This window comes from Anarhichas minor, unplaced genomic scaffold (assembly GCF_050575085.1).
Source record: "Anarhichas minor isolate MPS153535 unplaced genomic scaffold, ASM5057508v1 ptg000043l, whole genome shotgun sequence".
Taxonomy (NCBI): domain Eukaryota; kingdom Metazoa; phylum Chordata; class Actinopteri; order Perciformes; family Anarhichadidae; genus Anarhichas; species Anarhichas minor.
Window position 1 is genome coordinate 5,026,772 of NW_027466489.1, and position 27,941 is coordinate 5,054,712.

General features: G+C 45.0%; 1 protein-coding gene across 1 annotated transcript; it reads right to left on the minus strand.

Moving 5' to 3' along the window:
- Window positions 1-385: 385 nt before the first annotated feature.
- Window positions 386-27,928, minus strand: skib (v-ski avian sarcoma viral oncogene homolog b). Its single transcript, XM_076110935.1, has 7 exons — window positions 26,950-27,928; window positions 2,617-2,730; window positions 2,268-2,371; window positions 1,911-2,155; window positions 1,079-1,353; window positions 746-976; window positions 386-607 (listed from the first exon to the last, which is right to left on the minus strand). The coding sequence occupies exons 1-7, from the start codon at window positions 27,841-27,843 to the stop codon at window positions 386-388; spliced, it is 2,085 nt and encodes a 694-aa protein (XP_075967050.1). The 5' UTR covers window positions 27,844-27,928.
- Between the last annotated feature and the right edge of the window lie 13 nt (window positions 27,929-27,941).

Here is a 27,941-nt window from a genome sequence, read left to right on the forward strand (position 1 = left end):
TTCTTCCCTTCATATTCAAGTAGTGTTATGTGGCTATATTTGCACATCTTAGAATAGCTTATACTAAAATAAAATCCTTGGACAGCGTCAGGTGTCTCTGACGTCACTGGAGAGATGTGGTCATCACTGAAGAGGTCTTTCTTAATTTCACGCTTTACGACATGCTCAGACATCATGCTACTTTCCAGTTCATTTCATAAAATTTATATATTGTCATAATAATATCGATTTGTATCATATCATATTATATATGACAGATTTTTTCCTCTACAAAACAGGCGTTGCATTTTGCTGAGTTTTCTTTTCCCCAACAGGAGGTGCAACAAAGTCCTTAACCATGCTCCTTTCTTATTGAGTCTCTTTCTCCAGTTCTGAATGTGCAATTTTATGATCCGTTGGTGTGTTGTGTGGTCTGCCTGTGTGCGTCTGTGTTTGCATCCTTGGGGTCTCCGGGAGGGCTTCTGTCGGCCTGCAGGGCCAGCTGGCTTTGAAGGTCTTTAACAACACTCGCCAGGCTCTGCCGAGCTTCTCTCTCCTGCTGAAGCTCCTGTCTCAGCTGCTCACGATCAGCTTCCGCCTGCTGCAGCTGCACATGCAACTCTTCGATCTGCACAACACAACCAGACACAGGCAGCACTGAGTATAAATTATACTCAAATGAGGGATAGGATGAAGAAAACCCCAACTAGACAGAGTATATATACTGGTGGTTGAGGTGATAATAAGCATGTTGCAGACATCTTACCTGAGTGGAGTACTTGACACGGAGACGTTCAGCCTCACATCCTTTGTCACAGACTCGCAGCTGTCTCTCCCTCTCCAATTCTCTTTTCAGCCGCCCACAGGACTCCTCCGCGTCCGTCATCTTCCTCTCCCAGTCAACGCGAAGGCGTTCGATCTCCTTTCTCAGGTTGCGCTTGGCTTCAATGGCCTCACGAAGACGGCCTTTTTTTGACACCCTCACAAACTCCAACTCCTGTAAAAAACAACAACATCAGAATCATTTCATGTTTAAAACACTCATATTCAGAGATCACTGTCATTCCTATCACATAGCATTTCAAACAGGATGTAATACCTGCTGAAGGCTGCGTTTAGCTTGCAATGCAGCTGCTAGCTTCTCCTCCTGCTTCACTCTCAACTTGACAATCTCCTGCAGCAGTTTTTCCCGGGCCTCTTTGGTGTCTGCACCTCCGTACAGCATCTGTCTCAGGGTGTCCATTTCTGGGCAAACGTTCTCCGGCAGCGAGCCAGGTCCCTCCTGAGGTCGAGCAGCACTCTGAGGGGTCAGAGTCTGAGAAACGTTGGTGCAGGCCGAAGGAGGAGAAGCCAGGGAGGAAGCTGGCACTGGACCTGCAGAAGAGAGAGTTTTAACTTTAATAAGACAGCGATTGCAAAATGTAGAGTTTGTCTGTTGTGACAAAGCTTTTAGCACTACAAAAGACAACAGAACTAAACTCAATGATTACGTGTCATTACTTTTGGCTATTTTAACTATTTATCTTTTCAGCTAACCGTTTAAACCTCTGCTTACTCGCTAGCTAGTTTTCACTCTCTCCTAAATGCAACATGTGGTGTTTTCAAATTGGTTGAGCTGCTCTACAATCATTCCACGCACATTTTTGGCAACATTACAAAGAAATAATTCATACAACAGTTAAATAGAATAGGATGTTTTAACAGCAAAATCTGCAACTTGTATTTTTCCTGTATTTCTTCAAATAAACACCGGGTGGCGCAGTTGTACAGGAATCACTCTGACCCAGCTCTGCTGTGGCTCATGTCCAGAGCTTACTGTGTGATGCAAGTTTTAACTGTAAAATCTGTCTTATATCAACTGACTCTCGTAGTGTTTCAAGTTTTCTGTTTCTCTGGATTATTGCAAACACTCTGTGATGGGTGGTACTTACGATCGTCACAGTCGTCCACGTCGATCTCTCCGTCCGTGTCCATGTCTTCGGGTTGGTTGGCGGTACAGGAGGGGGACGGTTTTGCTGCAGGTTGTGTGTCTCCATTATGCAGCTCCTGCGGTGGCCTGGAAATGGCTGCAGGCCCCCTGCCAGGAGCGTGACTGTCCCTGGGATGGACCGGAGGGGCCAGGGGAGCTGTTGTCAGATTGGGAGCCGCCAAAGTCCCGTGGCTCTTTGAGTAGGACCTGTGGAGGAAATACAGGTCACTTTTAAAGCATTTCATTGGTTGAAAGCTTGATTTAACCAATATTGTCTCTTTAAAACTGAAACTATCACAGCTCTCATGAGATGACTCACCTCTCCACCTCATTCTGAGTGGCTGGTTTCCCTTTTTCTGCTGCTTTAGGAGACCAGGGGCGGAAAGCAGAGGGCCTCTGTTTCAGTTGGACTTGTTTCAGATCCTGGACCAACAAACAAAACAATAAGCTTACGATAAACTCACAGTAAAATGCCATTAGAACATTAAATCAGCCGTGACGAGCACACTCAAAGGCCCCTCGTCATTTAACAAGGCTGAATGACTAGAGGTCATACATAAGTGATAATGTGATGATTCAAAAGGACAACGGATTTTACATCACCCCTTCAACCTTTGAGCTTAACGGCAAATCCGGTTTCACACTAGAAACGTGCACACACAACAAACCTTGTGTGCAGACTTTGACAGCGATTGTAGCCAGTCGGGTTTCCTGTCTTTGTCAGCTGATGGAGATTGTAATTTGTTGAATTTTGACCTCTTTGCTTGGACGGGGCTGGGAGCCTGAGGAGAGGAGAGAGAATAGACGGTTAATCATCGTGATCCTTACAGAGATAAAGTGCGGATATTACATCATGGAGTACAGTGGATATTTCAGGAGCCCACAACTTCTAAAAATGCTACTGTATGGCTGTAAATGGGAATAGTTTTTTTAGCAACACACAGATTTGTCAGAACATGACGTGAATGTTTACAGCCTTGCAGTAAAAGAGCAGAGAGTCATAAGGAAATCACAGAGAGACAAGGGGGATAGAAGATGTGTCTGTGTAAGCGTTCAGTCTCTGAGCTTGGTTTGTCTGTATGTTTGTGTGCGTGTGTGTGTGTGTGCGTGCGTGTGTGTGTGCGAGCAGTGCTTTGAGCTGAGCAGACACTCAAGCTGGTCTGGCTGGCAGCCAGCAGGGCTACATTGCTCCCTGCCAGGCAGAAGAGGCGCCATCAGGTGGAGCGGATCGACTGCTGGAACCACAGAAATATTGCAATATAGAAACAGAGGGAGACAGAGAGGGAGATGTATTAAACTAATTGCACTCAGATCTGACAGACGATTGAGTTGAAGTGTTCAGAGAGAGTTCACGGAGGGCTATGGAGGCATGAAATGTTTGAGAGATTTGGAAAACCCGAGGAGGGAAGCATCTGCCTTGGTAAGTGCCACAAAGTACAGAATCTCCAGAGCCCCTGTTGTATATATATTATATGTATGTATGTGTGTGTGTGGCAAACTGCAGAACCATGTGTTGAGATAGCTAACCTCCTCAGCCCTCAGGTCTGCACTTGTCAGACAGAGGATATGTTTACCTAGGCAGGCGCAGAGGCCAGCACAGACCTGCCTGCTACTCTCTTACTCACTACTATGACATTCTGCCTCCAGGAATGGCAAAGACTCCCATCTCCTTGTCTGCGTGTGCGATTCAAGACAAATGATTACTCCGTCTACATTCAAAATCCTCAATGGAAAACACTCCTGCCTGGGTTGCGTGTAGTTGTGAAACCTTAATCGCTGCTCCACTGTAATCACCTCGAGATGCAAATGAATGACAAACCTCATTTAGTATTAAGCAAGGAAAAACGGCTGGTGATGAATCACGTCTCACAGCTTTTCTACATCAAGCGTGAGTGCGAGTGTGTGCACACGCAGCTATGAGTGGGTGTTGGTGCGGGTGTGGACTTGTATATGTGTGTGTGGGAGTGTGTGTGCCTGGTACAGTGTGCTCACCGGTGGAGGTGTTAGTCAGGTCTGGACTGTATAGCCTACAGATACCCAAAGTCGGCGGTAGCGTTGCAACAAAATAAGTTGACAGAAACGTCTACAAAACTACAAGAGTTTTACAATCATGTTAAGGCAATTTGTCAAACACAAAATAATATCTATTCTCTAGTTCAAGCTTTGATAATGTGAGGATTTGTTGTTGTTCTCTGATTTATATCACTGAAAAGTGAATATATTTAGGTTTTGGATGGTGAAAACAAGCAATATCAAGACATCGCCTTGAGCTCTGGGAAGTCGTGATCAGCATTTTTCACGATTTTCTGACATTTCATAGAATAAATACTAAACTATAAAATGGCAAACTTCAGACTCTTCGGATCTGCTGACAAATCACTGCACTTTGTTTCATATTCCCTGATAAAAAACACTCATTATCATTATCATTTGACTATTGATATTTTAATACCTCTCCTTTAATTAGATTTCTGATAGCCATTATGATGCATAATCTGTTTTTATTATTCATTAGCACTCTGTGAAATATGCCTGGAGTTTCTTTGAACTTTTATGTATTTTCATGTTTATTTACGTGTATTTATTTGATTATTTAAAAGATTGTACAGATTTATTGGTAAGAATTTACTTTACCTCTGTTATATAGTATTTATAAACACAATTATTTTATTTAATAAATGGTTAATAACACACTATATTGTAGTTGTAAGCAGATATAAGTGTTTATTAATGTATATGTCAACAACTGTAATTCCTCCTGTGGTCACCAATGAGTGGAGGTCGAGTAAACTTGAATTGATTGAATATTGAATTGATAATTGAATAACATTTATTACACAATAATTTATATGACTTAGCATTTTCTGAATATGTTAACTGTTCATTTTATTGGTTAGTCTTGTTCTGCTTCATCGGAGCATGACGTGTTTGTCTGGACACTCCCCTCTCGCCTCCCTGACTCATAAATGTCTCTACCTGTTTGACCAGTAACCACATTACACACACACACACACACACACACACACACACGCACACACACACACACACACACACACACACACACACACACACACACACACACACACACACACCGAGCGTCCTGCTTGGTTTTGCTACAATAGGTTATGTTTACCCAGACCTCCTGCTGACTGCATCCTGCTCACCTGCCTGACTCAAGGCCGGTGGTTTTCTAAGAACTGCTGCCCTGGTGTAATCAGACTCTGTAATTACTGGCATGACTGTTGTTTTCCCGACAAAAGGATGTCTGCCTGTCTGGTACTATTTCTACCCTGAGGTTTGCAGCTCCAGGAAGGCTAGGAGCGCTAGACATAATAGAGTCAGAAAACAGACACTCCCAGACACCACAAGGGACCTGCTGGCTAAATCTGACACTGACCTCACAGGAGAGCAGCCGCACGGGCTTAACTCACCACCACATCATAGACATAGCATGGCCACGAAGTCATAACACCCGCCTCGCGCATCCTACTGCCTAGGTTCCACTGAGCCAGATGATAGGACATCCCTCTCTCCCTCTCCCCCCCTCTCTCTCTCTGGTAAGAGAGGGAGACTTCCTCTGAGGAGTTTGCTTTGGCCGAGTCCCCTGTGGGAACTGAGTCTTGAGTGGGAGGGGGGTGGGCCAGGGGAGCGGGACCACAGAGGAAGCACTGAGCTGAAGGAATGTATACTTGAAGGCCAAGTACAGCCTCTCCTTTAAGTCTCCATTCAAGCATTGCCCTTTTCAACTCGCCATTGTATGATATTTCTTTGAGGCGCTGTAATGAGGGAGCGTTTCAAAGCAAACCTGTAGGCTAAATCAGTTCTAATAGCAGCTGGGCAAGGGGAGACATGCTTTATTTTTTAATTAGTGCCACATAATTGTATGGTAATACCGGGATAAGCCCCAGCTATTTTGATGCTGGCATAATCGCTGAGAAACACGTTACACAACACAACAAATCACAAACATATCAATGTCTAGCGCTTGACCTGCTTGAAGAATCATTTGTCAATATTGTGCTAACTGGAGCATGGTGGCAATTGAACTGTTATTTCACTTGAACATGGAGCTAATCAACAGTATTTGTTTATTGAACCATGATGCAGTAAATCTGGGACCAAACCAGGGTCGGCCTTTGTTGGTATGGAGGTTTAATTTAACCAGATATATGTATATATACTGTATATATATATATATATATATATACTGTATATATATATATACATTATATATATTCCACACAGAGAATGCTGATTAAAGAGTCGGTTCACCCAAAATAAATAAAAACATATATTCTCATGAACATCTGAAAGTATCTAACCATCCAGATAGTGTTGGTTTAACTTGCACAGGTTTGTCAATACAATAACAGTTGACTTTTACGTCTGTACAGTAAATATGAAGCTACAACCTGGAAACTGGAAACAATGGAAAACAGTTAACCTAAACGGGACCACCTAAACAAACAAGATACAACATGACACGTTGGAGTTGCAGGTAGAGAGACTTTGTTACCACAAAGCCAGGCTAGCTGTCTTTCCATGGTTTCCAGTCTTTATGCTAAGCTAAGCTAACCTGCTGCTGGCTGTAGCTTCATATTCATCATACAGGCATGAGAGTGGTATCAATCTTCTCATCTGACTATCCCCAAGAAAGCAACTAAGTGCATTTCCCAAAACGTTAAGCTATTCCTCTTACAACTTTACCTACATACATGTTGACAAACCTTATAATAGCAGGCTAAATCAAAACTTTGAGCATCTGTTGTGCCACTTAAAAGAAACCTCAAATTAAATTATCAAGAAATAAAACATGAGGCTCTCATCTGGTGGGACAAAAATAGTTTCCCCCGCTGAATTTCCTCGGGCAACCGTCATACAATACCAACGCATGGTGCATGATAGCATGGCATTAAGAAAAGTGCACAGCAACAAGACACAACAGTTTCAGATTACAGCCTCTTTTCCCCTCCTAAACCCCTGAATGTAATCCTCAGATCGACATGTGCTTAGTGGGGCGCTGTCTCACTCAAGGGCACACCAACTGGCACGGCTTGCTTGGGTAACAGCCTTAGTTGGAAGTGAGAGAATACTAGTTTTGGTAATCTGATCCCTGTAGTTTGGTGTGGATGTTCCCAGAGATGCCCTGAGCCCTCTATTCAACTCTCACTGCACAAATTGTGCGACAGTCTCTTGATTTATATAAAGCCCTGTGGTCGCTTTGTAACAGCTGGGGGAAAATTATTGGTGTCTGCCCAGAATATCCCTGAAACCTCATCCCTACTCCACACAGATACACCTCAAGCTTCCATTTCCACTCACTAAATCTTAGCTTAATTTATCAATTTATTTTGCCTCCGATGTGCCCAGTTTGAGGATATACTGTTTGTATAGCTGAACTGAGCCACGACAGTAGGACACACAGAGAGCTGCAGGGCTTGGCATGAGGTCGGCATTACAGTAAAGCTTATTGGATTGCCCTAACTGTCTTTGGGATTGAGACTCGATGAGGTCTGAGGCGGACGCAGGGCGAGCTGCTGCTCCTACAGGTGGAAAATATCTCATCAGGTTCGCACAGCTTGACACATTTAGCTTAAAGGCACAAGTGTTGAAGAAGTATTCAGCATTCATCAAGCATTCATAAAGTGAGCTGCGTGTGGGACATGACTGTTAGATCTAGAGACCCCAGTGAAAGCAGGTGGGGTAATTCCTACAGAACACTCGTACATGTTTGTCATTTTACTCACTGTACCTGTATTATTTTGTCTTAAATTCACCTCACTCAATGCAATCAAACAAGTTCAACTGGGAATCAAAACTACACTCGACACACCAAACTCTATCTAATCCTTTGATGACATGTTTCATTTCTACCTTTTGTGTCATGAAAAGAAAACCTGTTCCTGATTGAAATGAAGTCCCTGAGAAGATCATCTTGCTTGTGAGAGCAAACAAAAAGAAGGATTACTGTACTACTGCACGGCGGGAAGTTAATTCCAATTCAGGTCCAAACAAGGCAACCAAAACAGAACATGCCCGCCTGACTTTCTTCCAGTATATTGACAGTGGTGTCCAAATCACTGTCTCTCCCACAGAGGATAACCTCACACTACAAAGGGCTCATAAGTCATTTCAACAGACATGGAAACCCAAGACTAAAAGACACGAAACAGATATCACCGCAGATTATACATTATTAGCATGAGCATGTTTGGTATGGTTGTGAGGCAAAGTTATCTTAGTAAATGAAACGTGCTCTCCAACTGGTGTATTTATAGACGCACATAGCGCCAAATTCAGCAGATAGTTGTCTGAGCCCCCCTGCTGTAGGCCTACTGTTGGAATAAGAGAATTAAACATCAGACTACACGATCTGAGGGAAGACGCAAGGCTGTGTCTGCAAACCAATAAAGGCACACACACACACACACACTACTGCATATCCACTGGGACATATTCTGCATATCCAATGGGACATACCACACACACACACACGCGCGTGCGCACACACACACACACACACACACACACACATACACACACACACACACACACACACACACACACACACACACACACACACAATGCCTTTATGCTTCTATTCCCATTTAGCACACATATAGTGTAGGAGCAGCTGCAGTGCTAACCACGAGGCCGGAGGGGATGAAGGTTAACGAGAAAGACAGAGAAAGAGCAAAGACAGACTCGTGCTGACCTACGTTTATGGAATTTAATTTGGTGCTCCTGAAGGGTAAAACGAATTCCTACTTGAAGAGTATTCGCGCAACTTTCAGGAACTTCATGAATAAAAGAAGAAAGGTCTTCTTCGAATTTGTAAGGAAATTAGATTCAAAAGCCAATTACCACTTTGGCTTTGGTTGATTCTGGGTTCAAAACATCTCACAGTTCAGGCTTAAAGTCAAACAAATGAAATATTTATTCATGTGAATATTACTTATTCCTTTTTTTCCTCTTCTTTGCATTTATTGATTAAAGAAATCTCTGACCATGTAGTTTTACCTGCAACCCGACTGGAATACACAGTGTTGATTCAGATGTTCTCTGCGCTTGAATTGAATTAAGGAACGATGTGAGAAAGTCTTTGTCGGGGAGACTAAAATGGTTTCCAGGCAGGCCTGTGCAAGAATACTTCACAAACCTAAAATAGAGGAATTCTCAATGCATCTCAGCTTTTTCCACTGTTCCAAAATTACAAAGTAGTCAATATTTCTGTCATTTCATTAAATATCATGCAGCAGTGTTGCAGCATTTCTGTGGCTGTATCCTGACGTTCGTACATGTGTGCATGCCTCAACAGAACTTGATCTGTTGCGCAGCAGTGCCAACGCCATCTTTGCCGTGCATGCTTAATCCCTTGGCATTACACTCATCTGACTCTGTGCCGGTGATGCTTCTCCGCCTCCGTGAGTTTAAATTATACACAACTTACGTTTACTTGAAGCTTGATAATTTGGGACATAAAACTCTTTGAGATATTCTACAATTCAAGGTTGGGTAAAGATGAGTGATGCCAACATTTACACCTCTTATCCACAATGTAAATAGAGTTTCACTTGTATGGCTGCAATTTAATTTCAACAAGGGGAATTTATTTTTTCTTTAGCAAGAAGTGTGACAAACTGAGTTACAAATTATAACTGAGTCATATATAGGAGACTTTATATGGGTCTATTCAAATATTTCTCTTAAAGGGGCATTCAAGTGATTTAGTATTGCACATTCATACATAATACATCTGTTTTCACAGGCTGAAAAAGTGCTCTACGTGATGAGTAAACGGACCTTTATGTGTGTACAATCAATTTGATGAAATCATTTCTGGAACAAAAGACGAACACAGGATTTTATGTCTGAATACAAGTCAGCGATGGCAGCGTGATGAAAGAGACGAGTGAAGATCTGTGGTTTTCTCACTGATATAAACCAACGCTGTCCCGTCTGAGACAGTTGGGTGTGTTAACAAACCATCCTCTCATCAGAGGTCAGATGCCTCCAGACTGGAAACCTTCGTTTGTCACTGATAAGCACATCCCTGCCTGTTCGCAGGGAAGCGTGCACCGCCGTTCTCGCTGTTACCACACTCCCTCTGCTCTACAACAAGACAGCAAGTCCAGTGTCTGACTGGCTGGGTTTTAATCCTGCAGATTAATGCTAATGCCACGGCAAAGAAGGCAGAAAGACGATTAAAATGTCACTGGATAACCTCTCCACAACCCAAACAGTAACGGCTCCGAATACACAGACCATTATATCACTTGCAGTACCTGGTACTGCAGGACTCCTCTGCACCTCCCTCACAGGGCAGAGACAGGGAAGGAGTCAGGACAGGAGGAGGCCTGGGAGAACGACGGAGGGGAGGGAGAGCAAGCGCATGGGGACGGCTAGTTCCAACAGCAATGGTTTAGACCTCCAGTGTCTGAGAGATTGACGGGCCAGATTACAGACCACCTCGTCCTTAATGACACCCAAGAACTCAGATAGCATCTTGCGATACTGAACTCGTGATCTTTTCTTTTTTTAATATGTCAGTGTATGTGAATCAAAATCCCTGCTAGGTAATGTGACATGATACTCACAGGGGGTTTATCTGGCCATCATGTTGCTGTCTTCTCCCTTCCGGCTGCCAATAACTATTCTTTTCATTATCGATTCATCTGAAGATTATTTTAATTAACTATTTTGATTAATCGATCCACTGTTAAATAATGAAATGCTGATAACGATTGCTTGTTTTGTCTTTCTAACAGTCCCAAACCCGAAAATCTAATGATTTTTCTATCAGATGCAACAAATAAAATCAGCATTTCAGAAGCTTCAAAATTACTTTAGCAATTAATTTGATTATCAAAATAGTTGCAGATATTTTTCTAATTATTTCAGCTTCTAACTAGTCCATCTTTCCATTTCTAGGTCATGAGCATATATTGCAGACTAAATATATACCATACTTTCAGCAGACCTAGTGCTTTAAATAATCTAATTTGAGCAACAATGACCATGAGCACAGTAACACGCAGCTAATTTAGCTAAACCACATGAGCACATGCCCCCCCGAGCAGCCAGTGGAGAGGAGAGCAGGTGGTAGGTTTATTTGGAAAGATGAAAATGGGATGAATACCAGAGGTTAAGAGGTGTGAGGAGCTGGGACGGGGGTAGACGGGGATTTAGGGGAGGAGGTCATAAAAACTGTGAGAGGGCGAGGTGAAATTAGGGTCACTGCTCACTCAGGGTCCCATGTGATGTCATTTCACCAACACAGTATATGTCCTCCTGAGAACTGCTCGGGAGCTAATTGGTTGAACCGAGGTAATAAATCCTGCTGAAATTTATAGATACCATTCTAGTCATTCTGTTGAAATGCTGCCTTCCTGGTCACCACGTTAGAAAACACAATCTCCTCTCCACCTCGATTGTTTCTAAGACCATTCAAACCATGACATGCTATTGAAGTTGACACCTAATGTGCCTTTTAATGGCGTTCTTTTTGTTTGATTAGCTTTGAACTTCAAATTCAGCTTATAAGCTTGAAAGGATCATAGCTTTTGTACTGCACCGCCATACAAGAGGTCTTTTTACTAATGCTAGAAAGCACAACCAGAAAGCTGCGCTGGTTGAACAAAGCCAATGGGTCCATTCAGAGAGACAGGAAACTGTACGAATAAAACACCTTATATTAAAGAGCAATAGGGAGCCGTGACGTTACTGAAGAGAATTACAGCTCATGAAAAAAAAGAACCAGTGGGTTTTATAAGTGTTCGACCAATTAACTGTCAACACATTTTCCAAACTACACTGGGAGTAATTGCCTCTGAAAATCTCCTCTCTGAGTCAAATGTAGGAGGGCCTCACAGTGCGAGTGTGTGTATACAGTAATATTTGACAGAGATCAAATAGCATTTCACTTGTTTCCACTTGTTCAAGGAATTGTCTGTAAGGGAAATAGGGGATAAAACACCCACAACATCCGCTCCTAAGAACACACATTCCATCCTTAAACACTGGTTTAGTTTCCCTCCTCCGTTCATAGGAAAACATATCTGCTTACAGAAGTAAATAGGTGAGAGGACTCGAGCCTGGCAGCTTCCATAGAATGAATACGAGCACTCTAAAATGGAGGGCTATGAGGGGCGGGTGGCGGACCGCAGCACCTCATGAATTCTGCAATTTGCCGTCTGTTTCTTGACTCTGACAAATTCTTGGAAATGTCTTTTCCTGGTTGATTTTATTGCACAAGAGCCTGTGTTTTTCTCCATGGCAACCACATAACAGTAAAGCCCAACTAAGCTCTGACTCAACAAACAGAACTCCACAAAATACCCATTTCAGCGCCAGGGTTTTCCCCCCATCGCCCAGCTTTCCTGCAAACCCTGCCCGAGACGGCTTTAAAACAGAGGCCGAATGATCGCACTGACCATGAATGAAGACACATGCTGGGATTAATCAGGGCACATATGTGACATGCTGCAGAAGATATGTGCGGGGAAAGATCCTCGCCGGCTCCTGACGAGCCTCAGGTGCTGCATGGGCTCAGGCTTTTTCGCGAGCCAGAGCCATGACACGCTCAGTACAGTAGGACGGGCAGCAGCTGGGTACTGTTAACCCGAGGGAGCCTCGCTTTAAGCAACAGCAGGTTCAGAACAAATACACAGGACGGAGCGTTACATAAAAGTCTGTCTCTCTCTTGGTGGGCTGAGCTGGAAGGATGCAGGCGCTTTGTGGCGCTAACGTAGCCGCTAACAGGGAGGGCAGGCCAGGGATTAGTGTTGCAGGCAGGCACAGGCCTGAGAGGAGGGCATGATGTGTGTAACTATGTAATCTCCATGGCCTCTCCCAGCAAATCTATGAGACCTGCAGTTTGGACAAGAGACTAATTACACAGAGTACTGCAATACATGCAAACTAGCTGGTGTTGGAGAGGCTATTGATACTCTGTATTATATTCATGCTTTAAAAAGTCAAATGTGTTTAATTCACGGCCGTTATTTATTGCAAAGACAAAGTTGTTTGAAGGAGACTCATCGTCCTCCCACCACCTGTCCTTGAATCATACTCATCACTTAGCACGCCAGGAGAGGATTTAGTTCGCTGCTTTCTCATTGGTGAACCGCCAACCTTCTTGTCTTGACTAGTTAAAGCCATTCCTACGAAAACAGGACGTGTCTGCTAAACTGTAACTTAAGACAACAGTGAGCTAGGCCGCAGTTTCAGCTGCTGTCGAGCAGCTGAAAAGGCTGTTAGCGTGTGTGGTTGCTCTCAGTCTTTCAGAGGCTTCACCCTTGCAAAAACACACAATCAAACAAAATTATCCTTTATTTGTTGCATATAAGGTCACTGCAAAGGGGCATGGGAGGCTGCCAACTTTTCTCTTTGGCTCTCCAGTACTCCCCGTCTACCTCGTAGTGAGCACAGAGGAGTATGCCGCAGGGAGGGGAGGCCCTACACAGGAACTCAATAATAACTTTCAGCAGTCTAGCCAGGAGGCTGGAAGCCCAGACTGCGGCTGTTCCCTCCTGTCCTCGTCCCTCCCTCCGCACAGCCCCACGCTCCTCCCTTCACCCCCCCCCCCCCCCCCTCCCCCCCCCCTCCTCCTGCTGGCCTGTGTCTGCTCCACAGGACTGATGCATTCTGCAGACAGGCCAGCGCTCTTAAAGAGACACAGGCCACATATTTATCCCCTGAATCACTGCAGTGGACGGAACCACTAAAGCAAGAGCAGAGCCCTTCATTTCCAGCCTCTCAATCAAGGGCCTGGGCTTTATTTCACTCCTTTTCTTAAAGCTCGACACTCTGACATGACGCAAAATGCGAGTGTATAAACAGGCTGAAGTATGTTGAGAGGCTCTCAGTGAATCTCTGGCTGGATTATTTTACTGTGGCATGCCTTTGAAGGTGTCTTTGATGCTTTCTTTAAAGTTTTTCAAGTACAATCAATGTTCCTGGCAATGGCAGAATATTGAATACCATTGTCATGATAATTTTTGGAGACTCTCCAAAATAAACCACATAATATGGACTCTGCAAATTACAATGTCACCACTGACAGGTTCTGCTTTATAAATTGCCTCTGGCGGTAGGGTGTTACGACACGAGATTGCATTGTGGTATCTACCTGAAAGGCAACTAGGACATTAAGTAACGACTATTGTAATCTTCCATTATATTTTCCAACAACTTTAAGATACGCTATTGGAGTTGGAATTGCCATCGATCAATTGTTTGGTTTCCTGCTGGGTATATTTGTGTAACTCACACTTTTTATTCCCCCTATTTTATGAGTTGAACCGAGCATGAGCCACCTAAAGAGCGTGTGACTGAGCAGTGCCGTGTTGAGCTCTATACCACAGCAAGGAAACGATTAAAAATTTATTAGAGTTGAGTGACACAGAAACCTACAAGGGCGTGCCTGCCAAACACGCTTTTATTCTTTAGCTGTCAGCACTTTTCGTCTGTTCATATACAAACCAGACCAGCAAGGGAAAGAGGTCAATATAACTAATCTATACAACAAACACATTGGGGTCCACTGTTATATTACTATTATTTTCATATCACCCAACGGATGTATGTACATACAGCTCCATGATGTTCTATTACTTAAATATCTTGAAGGGGCTAAAGGGTTAACACATCTCAGCTGCAGCATAACAAAAGATGAAATCGCTATGGGAGGTATCAGTGCCAGAGTCAGCAAAGCAGCACAGTCCTCTGCAATGATAACCCCATTCTGGAAAACCTATAAGGCTGAGCATCCAGCGTCAGATGGACCAGACAGCGCCAGCTCAGGCTCTTAAAACTGGGAAAGAAATCTTCCAGCAGAACATAACTGAGTCTCTCAGGAGTGTCTTCATTGCAGAAATCTCCACGGAAATCTCACTGGCCTCGAGCTCCAGTATTTTCATGGCTTAACAATGCTGTTATTCCCGCTTAGTGTAAATCAGATGTGCAAACAAAACAAAGCCACCACCTAACTGCGAGACTGTTTCCGGGCAAAAAGAGAGGACCTGGATTCTGTAGTTGTACAAAACAACTTACTGTTCGTTACTCTGTGGGGTGCAGGGCGCTTTGAGAGGGTGACGCATACCCAAACAACACCAAGCCATTGAATCACCAGTGTTACGCAGCCACATAATTCTGCACCATCTGTAGGACTCAGATCTGATCTTTTGCATAGCATAACAAGCTCACGACAAAGCGACAACAAGGGGACACACACACTCGCTGAGCTAGCGTCTTCTGAAACACTATTCAGACACAGCCAGCTCATTAAATCGAAACAAAGATCTCTTGCCCAGAATACATCTTTATTTGCAGCAGTGACAACAGCTTCACGGTGACGTCCTCTCCTTTGCCCTCGAACTCTGAACCAACTGTCCCCTCCTTCACCTAACAAGGCAGATGCAGGATGAAAAAGAAGGCAATGAACTTCTGACCTGTCATTCAGACTGCAGAGGAAGCTTTGCAGCTCGGGGGCAACTGGAGTCCACCATCCACTCTGTCTCTCCTCCCCTCAATGTCTCACCCGACCATCCCATAAACCCCCACTAAAAACCTCCTGCTCCCCCTTTTATGGCTGCCAGATGGTGGGGAGGCCTCCGTGCCTCTGGACTTGCCTCTCCAGTCTAGTAAAACCAGTTGACCTCAGCAACATAAAAACTGCTATTTGTGAAAAGGCTTGGAACAAAACACACAAACATCCTGTCACTGAAACAAACGCCATCTCATCTCCCAAAGAGCCCTTTTACAAGATGAGAGCCGGACAGCAGAGACACCAATAGACATGCACCCCTGCTCTGGGGGGGGGGGGGGGGGGGGGGGGGTGGTGAAGTCCAGATGTTGCGACTACACCCAGGTACGTTATTTTTTTTCTTCTGTGTGAAGGGATTTTATTTGCGTGCCTTGGGTGTGAGCGCAGGACTTTGGCAGCTTCTAAATTTCTCCCTGAGAAACGGAGAAGCAAAACAAACAGAGCCGTCTGCATTCAGGTCGAAGCTGAACCGCAGAACCACAGTCTGGCCTGCGGTTCTCAACATTCTGTTCCAGCACTGACTTCACCTAAAACAAACACTCTCAAGACCCGTCCACCTCAGCCAGAGAAAGGGAGGAATCCGAGAAAAAGTTTAGATTTGAACTCCATTAACAAATCCCCTTTCTCGCACTTCTTCTTCTGCTACTTCTCCGACCGAAGCTTTCACCAAGTGCTGGGCAAATGTTTTCACTGACTTGTCACTTGTGTAGGAGTTGTGCCCTTTGACGGCATGCTCGGACTGAGTCCAAGGTTTGTGAGCGTGCAGAGTTGGGTGGGATTGAGGGATAAATGGCCACAGATCGCCTTGTTATAAAACAGCACTACAATCAATGGCTTCCTTTTACTGCAAATCAATTTAAGTGATTATCTGCTCTTCCAATAACAGCTTTCTTTCCCCTCTGCTCACCTCAGATGCCTCTCCTTTTTTCTTCTTCCTTTATTTGTTCTACCGGTTGGATTCAACCTGACCTCCAAGCCACCCCTGGTGTGGCTGCCTAAGCCATTAAGGTAGCTGTGACTGCGGGTTATTAGTGTGATAAAAGTTTACTGTCCCTCCAGCCACTCTGCACGGCTGCTGTTTGACGCCTCTGAGGAGCAAGTCTGTGGAACCTTTCACACAGCAGATTGGCCATGAGGGCATTTGGTCAGTAGGCCAGCACACACAAGTGCACTTGAGAATAACATTTTTTTAAATCAGACAAGCGACACAAGCAGCCAGGACAACAACAACAACCAGAATTTAAGAAAGCACGGAGCAAACTAGCCTCCATCCAGGTCAGCATGAAGAATCAAAGCGGAGCATCCCCTGTGTGTTGGCTTTGTAGAAATATGTAGACAAGAGGGCTTATGGGCTGGTGGTTGTCTGTGCTATGTTTTTTCCTGTGCGGCAGAAGTTGTGGGCAGCCGAGCTAACTGCAGCTTCAGCACTTCTCTCCATATTCTCCAGTTTCAAGCCAAGAGAGAGAACAAAGGCAGAGAGCTAAGCTGCTGCAGAGGTAATGAGGACAGAGGCATGCAGCACAGGAGTGTGCGCCCTCAATAACGAGTGTTGCTGCAGTCTATGATGGAGTCCTGTTGGACAGCAGGGATAAAAATCCATGCAGCTGCTGCTTGCAGCCACTCTGCCTGTAGTCTACCCACAGACAGCAGTAACTGACTGACTGCAGCCCACCCCTTTTTAGACTGCAGCTCTGTCTACCACAAAATGGAAACCACAGTGTGACTGGAATTTGCTTGGAGACACATTAAGATCCATGAAGAGAGACAGTAAAGCTGTTTATTTGGTTGAGATACTTGAGCAAGAAATGATCTAAATGAGTGGCTAAATGTTTTTAACTATTTAAGTCGTTGCAAACAGAACAGTGGATTTTACTTTAAAGCAACAAATGATTTGTAGATGCCTTGAGAGAAATATTACCGTAAAGTGTAGTCAACGTGACCGAACAATTAATTCATATAAAGCTGATACTAATAATGCACCGTCAAGAATTCAACTAAAGTTTGCCAGATGGCAGAGCTGAGTTTTCACAAATGACAGAAGCTCAGATTCCTGAGAATGACAAACACTGTGATCTGTGGTGTGAAGTATTTGGAGAAGAATGGCGCAGCAGGGCAAAGAACTGAGGAAATCCACATTATTGATAAAGGAGAATCCCAATTAAACTTGAGTACACACCCTTTATCCAGAGTGTCTGCCAAAGTATCTCCAGCTCACCAGTTGGAATCAATAATGTGATTAAGAGGGAAAAAGCGAGTGTATAGGGAGGAATTTTACAGCAAAAAAAAAATAAATTGGAACGGAGGTAGAAAAACTCCAAAAGGAGAAACATGTCTTTCCGGAGTTGGTATTCATTATACACTTAATATCCCTCTGTAGCCAAACAATGCTCAGTCTTTTCTTTTTGTGTGCTGTTTCAAAGCGCCATGAACGACATGTTCAGCTCTGCTTTGCTGCTCCATTTCATCAGAGGAAAAACATGTAAAGACCCTATATGTTATCCTATATATGACGTAATTATAGTAATTAAGTATCTAACGGGTAAATATAAGTATTCTAACATTATTTACCCGAAATGTCTTTAATTTTGAAGTCGGAGGCATTCCACAGAGAGGCTGTTTTGGCAGCTCTTGGCTGTAAAGCTGTGTCAGTGCTGGTCCATGCCAGCCCCACCCCATTAAGGCCGAACCCTGCACATCATGTGTTTCCACTTTACCGATAGGGTGGAAATGACCTCAACGCAGTAAAAGATGACAGGGGTGCTAGCGCTGTTCACCAGATGTGAGCAGAAAACGAGAGAGAGAGAAAAGAGGAGGAGGAGGAGGAAGGGGAGAGAAAACCATTCGCCTGAAGAATTTACTGCAAACCCCTGAGGAGCCCTGTGATTGAGGGTTCAAGTCGAGCTTTAGAGGTTCCTGGTGTATCTCAGCGGCACTCGGCGAGCATGTACCCTTCTGGCCCGGCCCGGACGCAAAGCTGCACACACGCACACACACATACAAGCATGTACGTGTACACGTATACACCTCCCCAAAAAACTCACTGTCATTCCACTGCACCTGCTAGCAACACAAAAGCCACTTCCTCCCACTGTGTCCGGCCAAGCCTCTTTATCCCATTTAGTGCAGCCTGCCCCACAACAAAGGCAGAGAAATTAGGGAGCTGCATTGGTGATAGGGCGACTAATCTCTTCGGAGGGACTCATTATATCTGCAGCCTGTACAGTTCGGCAGCTGAAAGGGGTGAATTAAATATGGACATGGCAGAGATGGGCGTCTTTGTGAAGATGAGTGCACCGACAATGCCCTGCTATTACCTCTGGAATAATTCATACATTCCATATGGGACAGATGTCCTGACCAGACTATTGTCGTTGCATTTGATTTAACAAATTCAATTGGTACAAGGTCAGAAGTGGATTGATTATCTCCAAAATATCTGGCTTGTGTTACAGACATATTTTCAAAACTGTCTTCAAGTCCACTTGACCTTGGACTTAAGACTATTGGCGCCAAAAGGAGGTGATTACTTTACACTATTAGTTTTTGATGATAATCTGCAAAGCAGCTTGACGTTTTTTCAGATGATGCGTGTACTACCTCTTCTCTTGACACCTGCTGATACTCTGCTTAAGACCCAAGTCTTATAATAGTCCCCTCATTATAGGATAAAGGGCTGGCCTGCTCTATTTCAGGCCATGGCTGTCTGTGTCTGCGCTCGTCGACGAGCTGGAAATAAAGCCAGACGCTTGTCAATGCCACAAGGACAAGGGAGGCAAGCGGCCCTGCTGGGCAGCCGGCACAGCGAGCACAGTGCGGGGCAACCCTGCAACTGTTAGACACCTGCAAAAAGGGGGAGCAGGGGGGTGAGGGGAAGAGGTGTCCTCAGCATGTGAGCAACTGTGGCCCATCTGTATGCCTGTCTTCATAAATGTAGACCCCGCTGTATTGATGGAGAGAGAAAGAGAAGAAGCTGAGAACAAGATGGGGCAGGCAGCTAGAGAAACCAAATCGGGATGCTGAGATTCAGTACATTCTGCTTTCCAATGAGGTAATAAAAGAAACTAGCGAGGTCGAAGAGGGGAAAAGGGTCCACCTGACCAGATGATGCTGGCAAAGAGTGACCATGACGGCTCCAGGGGTGACTGTAATACTGAATAAATACCCCCCCCCCCCCACACACACACACACACACTTACTGCAACAGAGTCTGCTAGGACAGCTGTGCTGAATTCATTTGATACGGGTGTCTGCTGACAATGCTGCATTGCTCCATCTCTGCAAGAAAGCATGTCGAGCTGGTCTGAAGAGCACACAGGGGTCTGCAGCTTTCCACCAACACTGAATGATTGTTCTGCTATATAACCCAAAGCTCTGAACCCTTGCGAAACTAAGCTAAGAGAAATAAACCATTTATTAGAGAGTCGGCCCGGGGACCGGCAGTACGTGCAGAACGTCATGGCGGAGACACAGTGCTCTCAGATCAGATTTTGAGATGTAATGTTCTTAGCAGCAGAGCAGATACGTGAGATGATAGGCGTCCGTAATGGCACACAGCGAAACAGGAGAGAGACGAAAATAATGTGGATCCCACTCATTTGTTCATTTAGCAGGCTCTTGAAACAAGCCTGGAAAAGAAGCTGGAGGATGGTTATGAGGTCATCCTGACAAAGTAGCACTACCTCTCCATTTCTATCTATCCATCTATATATCTATCTATCTATCTATCATCTATATATCTATCTATGTATGTATGAAACACAGACCGATGGCGAGTTTTCATCTCTTCAAAACAAAGACGATCAGCCCTCACACCCCTGGAGCAGTACAGTGATACATGTGCGGCGTATGTAGGCCAGTCTGAATACAGACTGATACAGCATGTGCTCACTACAGTGGAGGTGGAGATCTAAGTATAATACAGTATGAGGGGGAGTGCAGTAGGAGATCTCAGTGGAGGAGGAGAGCCTGTGTGTACTGTGTGTGTGTGTGTGTGTGTGGCCTGCAGGGTCGAGGAGGTGTCAAATGGAGGAGGTGAGTGATGGTGGCGGGGCAGAGGAGGTGTCGGACACCTAGGTCCCGCTGATTGAGAGGGGAGCTCTATACAGTGCTGACCTGTGGTAGAAGTGTGTGTGATGCAGAGAGGAGGAGGAGTTGGAGAAAGGAAAGCAGCAGGAGGAGGAGGAGAGACTTTCATTGGAGGTCACAATGAAAGAGGATGGGCAGTGAATGGAGGAGGCTGAGGTCTCTGTATATTAAGAGATCTATGCACTGTGAAGTCTGTGCATTCATATATGAGTGTGTGTGTGTGTGTGTGTGTGTGTGTGTGTGTGTGTTCTGGTGCGCTTCTTTGAGCCTACCAGCCAGAGAGCACGAAGTTCTTATTTAGCACAGGAAGAGCAGCTCTGCTTAGCAACCACAGCCGCCCTCCAATCACAAGCGTACGGAGCAGACTCCAACTGAGGACGAGTTCTTTCTGAGTGTGTGGAGTCTGACAGACCTCTAAATGTTGAGGTCCACACCTGCCCACACGCACACACACACGTACACAAAACAGGTCTGTGATGTAAATTATTTCTCAAGAATCAAGCTCCGAGCTTTTTATGCCACTAGCACTCGAAGACAAAAGTACAGTTACACCCCTCTGTGTCTCCTCCGCTTCGCCGTCTTCTGAACTCAGCAGAGAATTCAAAGTTAATCTAAACCATCCTAATCCAAACATTTTAATTATGCATATCCCAAAGAGCAAGGGAGACGTGTAAATCCTTAAAGCGTTCATTCTTCCTTTTCCCCGCAGCCGCACACGGCATCGTGCTTCAACCTGGCACAGCACCAGTTGCAAGTGAAAAGATAGCGGCCCCCGATTGTGATCTGCTAGCCATCAAAACAGGAGGCACGAACAAGATTTGGGCCAAATGCTGTCTGAACACTGAGCAGTCTGTTTGGTTTAGCCGCGTGAGCTAATCCTTATGATAGCTTTGGAGGTGGTCGGTGGGCGGATTGTAGGCGAGAGCAGCATGCCGATTTGTCATATGGCACCAGCAGGGCCTACTTCTGCTCGGGCTGGAGCTCCAATAGCACATCTCCAATGTGGTCTAACAGTTATGTAGCTTAGAGCTGAGGGTCATTAAGGAGAGACAGAGAGAGATCCTGCTCATGTCTCTAGGTCTCATTTGAAATCTTGAATTGGTATGTACAATTACAATGTTGGTTTCTCCATGTAACATGCTCTCCGCAGTATATCTAATTCATGCTCTAATTACAAAATTCCAGAGGGACTGGTTATAAATTGTGAGGATGCTTAGAGTGGGCCAAAGAAGGAGGAGAGACTCCATGGCTGACATTCAGTCTGTCTGAGTGTGTTCCTGAAGACGTTGTCCAGAGAAGATGACGGTTTTGATGTGCACTGTGGTCTCTGCATTCCAGGGGTTATGCAGGATTATCAGAGTTTAACCCCCCCCCCCCCCCCCCCCACCCCCCCTGACTGCAGCAGCTTAGTAGCTCAGCCAACAGCAGATGCAGACTCCAGGATTTCCTGTCTCTGCACCAGATGGGTCTGACTCTTAATCACAGTGCTGGAAATCAGGAGGTGATCGAGGAGGAATTGATGATAACCCAATACAGGCATCTGTTCTGCCACTAACACATCGATGGACCGACTGGCTTGTTGACTGCAGTCACAGCCAGTGCTCATCTCCTCCCTCATCTCATCATCGCTGATCAGCACTAATCATCCTCCTCCCTCACTCCATGAGTTATACAAGAAGTCTTTCACACATTAGCACTGTGCTGTGTCATCGAGGTTTTAGCGAGGAACGGAGAAAAAAAAAGCGGTCCACGTGAAATGATGGGAGATAGAGATGGGCATTACAGTATATTTCCATAATACTGATATCGCAGTAAACAAGACTGGATATGGACACTCCAGAAATGCTTTCTTTCAGTTTAACTGGTTCCGTACGATAAAGTCACAACATCTTTTCTCTAAAAACTCACTTTCTTATCATCTAATTTCAGGTGGGTAGGCATATATATGTATATTGTTTTAGTTTTTAACAAAAATTGTCTTGCTATTTGACTTTGGAACCAATGATTTTCATAAGTTTATAGCATCATCATTATGTTCCAAACGTCTGATTGTTGGAGCTGAGTGAGCCTCTACCTGGCCCCCTTGTATACATCACTATTACCTTTCTCATGAATGTGTATATATAAAGCAACAGCCATGCCCAAAAACATAGCAGGGGATTATATTACTAAGTATATTACTAAGTACTGCACTTGAAGTTTGAGGTACCTGTACTTTACTTGAGTATTTCCATTCCACTGCACTACATTTCAAAGGGAAATATTGTACTTTTTTAAACTTTACCACAATTACTTGACCACAGCTTTTACATAGAAAACATATGATCAGTTGAATAATATTGTTAAAAAATTAACTACACAAGCACTATGAGTATCTTTGCTCTGTGATACCTTAATAAACTGCATTTTGATGTTAATACTTGTGTTTTACTTACAGCTGAGTAATTGCCATTGTGGTATTGGTGCTTTAACTTGTATAAAGGATCTGGATACTTCTTCCACCACTGCAAACATATCACAATAACTTTACGGAGGAATTTGGTCAAAAGCATTGTGATATATTTGAATTTTGCCAGCAGTGCTTTAACATATCCAGACAAAAAGTCAAAAAAATCAATCTAACATCACTATATAATTAAGGATATTTTCAAATATTGACATAGATCATATAGAGCATGATTGCAAATGTATTCAAAACCACATTTCAAATAATTAATTTGATCTGTTCAAAGCATTCCTTGAGGCCAAACTCGTCATTTGTTACTATTTTTGTTCGAATTGAATTAAAACTGGCACAGAATCATTGATTTGAACATAAAGTTGTGAGGCAATATCATGATAAGATCATATAATTGCAAAATGGTTCTGCTGAAAGTCGATAAACCATAATATTGAACTATGGCCCAGCCCTATCTCTATCAGACATGCAGACACCACTACAGGCTCCAATATGTCTTTGTGCACGCAACAGGGAAACCAGTGACAGGGCAAACTCACGAGCATGGATTTCCCACCCTGGGAAAAGCTGGAGGTTACAGACCAATCCACACAGCACCCAAAGAAACAAGGCACTAACAAAGAGAAAAGGCTGCACTTCACAGCCTCTGAAAGCTCGGCCCTCAGACAAAGGAGGCGGCAGGTCTTTAGCACACATCACCCATGACAGAACCCCAGCTGACACCCTTTTAACATGGGGTCACCTCTGCCAGAATGGAGGCCACAACCCCTGGGAGCTCCTGACACCCCTTTGCCTTGACACGTTGTCTGTGCTTTGGCCAAAATGCTCCATCCAGCAGTCACTGGCTTCTGGGGCGGGGGGCTGGTCAGCGGGGCGTTGAGGAGGGAGGGGGGGTGGGGGGGTGTAAAGTCAGACGACTGCTCTCAAAAAGAATGATGCTTCCAAGAGACGGGTAAGTAGGAGAAGGCACATTACACACAAGCAACAAACTACTAAAAGCATTAATTTGCTGCACCAGGAGTGAGATTTAGAAATATGCTGAATCTGAACCAAATGCAAATGGCTCTGTGTGTGTGTGTGTGTCTGGGTGATGTGGATCTTAGCTGGCTGGGTCAACACTGGGCAGACAGGGCCATCAAGGACCAAAGAGATGCACGTTGTCAGCTTTCAGGGATTCCCAGTGGTCAGCAGACAGATGGGAATGGAAATGAGCCGGCGGAGAGCTCATTTTAATCTGGCCCGCACAGCTGATCCAGTCATTACACTTGCCTGTTTACATGCAAACACCACTCGTATACTCGCTATACCTAAAGACACACACACACACACACACACATGCAAGTGCAGATAAACACACAGTGACCTGATAGAGAAAGGGGTATTTCTCATTCACTTTTAACAACAGCTAATAACTGAAAACACACAACCCTTTCCCCCTTGACACGCACTTGATTGGTTTGCTCCAGGTTTGAGGTTAATTTCATCGAGTGAGGAGAACAATAGGATGAGAAAGGGTATAAATTGGCGTCAGTTGAATGGCTTTAATATCCATTCCATTAAGGAGGGTCTACGCAGTTCTCTAGAGTCCCCTTTTACTCTCCACTCAAGTCAGATGATTGATCGCATTGCCCTCACTTCTTAGGGATTTTTTCTTTTTTTTACAGTTAATGCTCGGTATTTAACTTTGAAGAAAAAAAAACCAAGTTTTTGCAAGTCCAATCCTCTTTCTTGAATATTTTCATGCTGATCAGAAAAGTTAACATTCACATTTACACTCAAGGTTTAACACAGTGGAAGAAGCAATTTGAATTGGACTTAGTTTCCATGGAATTTACATTTTGTTGGCAGTGTGTCAGCAATACAACCATCCAGGTTCTGAAATAAAGAGCACTGTAAGCATTGCAAAAATGGCAATGTTTCATTGGAATCAAGCTGCAGGTGAGATTTTGTTATCTGCCCACTGTATATCCCTCCGTCCATTATCAGACAGCCATCTGGCCAGTGGACTGGAGACAAGGGCACATGATTGGATGGTGTGAAAAGAATGGGGGGAGGCTCGGTCAGTGTCTTTGGGGAAAGGTCAGGGGTTACGGCCCTTTGACAACACATGTCAAGGCCTGGCTCACACACACACACCCTGCATCTTCTGAATGAGAGTCTGCAGCCTCCTCTCAGCAATCTGGCCTCATCTGCACATTAAGCGAAGAGCTAAATGACCAAATGCTGGATTTGATGCAAAACAGACACAATGGTTGACTGGGCTCATTCCCTCCTCTGATCCGGCTTCTGATGAGGCTGGTTATGTTTCAATTTCTACATTCACTGCCTATAAAAAAATGGAATAATTCTGAATCACACTTAAATCTCTCTAGCAAACTGCGCTTCAAAACTATTCCACGAAAAAAAAAAACACATGCTACATCAGCAATAATTGTCTCAGCAGTTTCCTCCAGCAGTGCTGTATCTGCACCAGCCACCACATACAGTAGAAGAAGTGGGAGTCTAGACAGATGATACAGGCAGAGGAGGTAACCTTCGAGGCTCTCTCTTATTAATAAAACACTCTGACATCAGAGGGAGACTGAGGCAGGCCGATAACATTGACTTTTTGTTTCATAGGTAAGCCGAGCCAAGCGCGATCTGCGAGCCCCCGTCCCGGCCTTTCAGCAGCTTGCCCTGTCAGGCTGATGTATGGGGGAGCGCTGGTGTGCAGCTCCCTGAGGACCAGGCCTGTCTGCTAACTGGGACACGACTGACAGTGAACCACAGCAAACGCCACGCTCCCTCCGCGATGCTCAGCCCCCCGATTATTTCACACACAAACTAAAAGCCTGTCAGCGCGGGAGGACTGCACAGCACTCAACAATCTGACAAAATATATAACTCACAGGTGATACATCAAGTCCTGCCGACCGCAGTTAGGAAGAAATTAGCCGCAGGTGCTGACCTGGGACCTGTGATAACTTTTGTTTGTACAGACAGACATTTCTTGAACGCACAAAGACGTCTGGGTACAACTTCTACGAAAACATGCTGCACTCAGGACTGATAACCTTTTCGATGTTTCAGACGTGTTTCTATAAACCGACAACATTTCCCTGAGCATTTTTCAAAGAGAGTACTGAGGTTCCCCTGTGAGACATCTTCTGGCTCCTGCTCAGACTGGAGCAGCACCTTGGTGATGCATGCAGAGATGTCCACTCATTAGCAGAGTCCCACACAGCAGCTGCTCTGTGACGAAGGAACAGTCACCTCGTCTCCTGGGCCCTTTGTCCACATCTCTGACTTATGCAAGGAGCCTGGACATTGACACACATTCATATCTTATCCTATCCCGACCAGCCACAACGCCTCCTCTCTCTCTCTCACACACATTTCCATATCCCAAACCTCATTAAACTCGTATCCCCTTCCCCACCTCATGGCACCGTAATGGGCTTCCCTGCCCCCCTCTTCCCTCTCACACTGATACAATATATCACCGGGACTCCATTTATCATAATGCAGATGCCCTTGGGTAACCCTGAGGGTGAGTTTTGGAGGATGGGAGGGATACTCAGGGGCGTCAGCTGACGGTAAGAGGCTTCACTGTCACCTCTTTTAGAAATATATGAGGTGAGTGACGTTTCACAGTGCAAGAGTAGAGGACACATACACACAGAAAGATGTGATAAGACATGTGATTTGCATTATAACTCTGTTGGGGTCACCTAATACAACTGGCAACACTTGGAAAAGACACAAACAATCAATCAAGGGAGACAGTGACATGAGAAGGAAGCCTCCTCAAAATGAATGTTAATGAATGGGTGCTGTAGGCCTGGGTTCCTTGAAATATCCACAGATACAAACTAAAGACCTCTAAGACAATACGTTTGTGGTTAATAACAAGGTGAAACAGAACAGACTTACTCTGCACGATTTACTGGACCGCTTGCCCGACAGATCATATTTTCCTTTTAAGTCTTTAAGCAGCTGCTCCAGGTGACTGTTCTCCTCTTTTCCGGTGTAGTCCGGGTCTAAGAGCACATAAGCCCGCCAGTTTGCGGAGTCGAATCCCCAGTGGACTGTCCGGTTCTCGAGTCTCTTGTGACTGTGGACCACAAACTTGTGAGGAGGGAACATGAGTCTGCAATCCATGCACTGGACGCAGGCGGCACTCGGACCGGTGTACAGTTCCGGAACGAACACGCCTTTACACCGACCGAAACATTCATGATAGACTTTGAAGCTCTTCTCGGTTCGCTCCAACTCCAGGGAGCCCAACTCCTTGCTGCAGTGAGGAGGGTAAGTACCGCCGTAGATGAGCGCGTTGCAGAGGCGCTCAGCATCCGTCTGCGTGATCAGCCCGCAGGACGGAGCAGAGAAGGGCAGGATACCCACCACTTTGAGGATCTCCAGCTGGTCCGCCGTGCACCTGGAGCAGTAGATGTGCAGGTCGTCGCACACCGAGTTGATCTGCTGGAGGGAGAAATCTCTCAGGACGCTGTTGAGGATCTGCGGCAGGCACAGTCGCTTCTCACCGCCGACCACGAAGCAGGAGATGGGCTCCCGCTCCAGGACGGTCTCACACCTCTCCGTGGATCGGTCGGACGGGATGAAAAGTGGACCGGACATTACCGGAGGTGTCTGAGCCGGGAGGGTGAGCATCATCTCGACGGATTTTCCATCTTTCCCGAAGAATGAGTCCTGGTGCCACCGAGCGGAGAACGCCGCCGGTCCGCCGAGAGAGCGCATGGAACTCAGATGAAACTGCTTCAGAGTTTGTTGAAGTCCGGGATGGGGCTGAAAGCTCGTGCCCTCCATGGTGGAAAAGAGAGTTGAAAACTCAAAATGAAAGCTAAAATTGACTTATCGGATCGGGCGTCCTCAGCATCCGGCTGCACGCTCAATAACGCGCATTT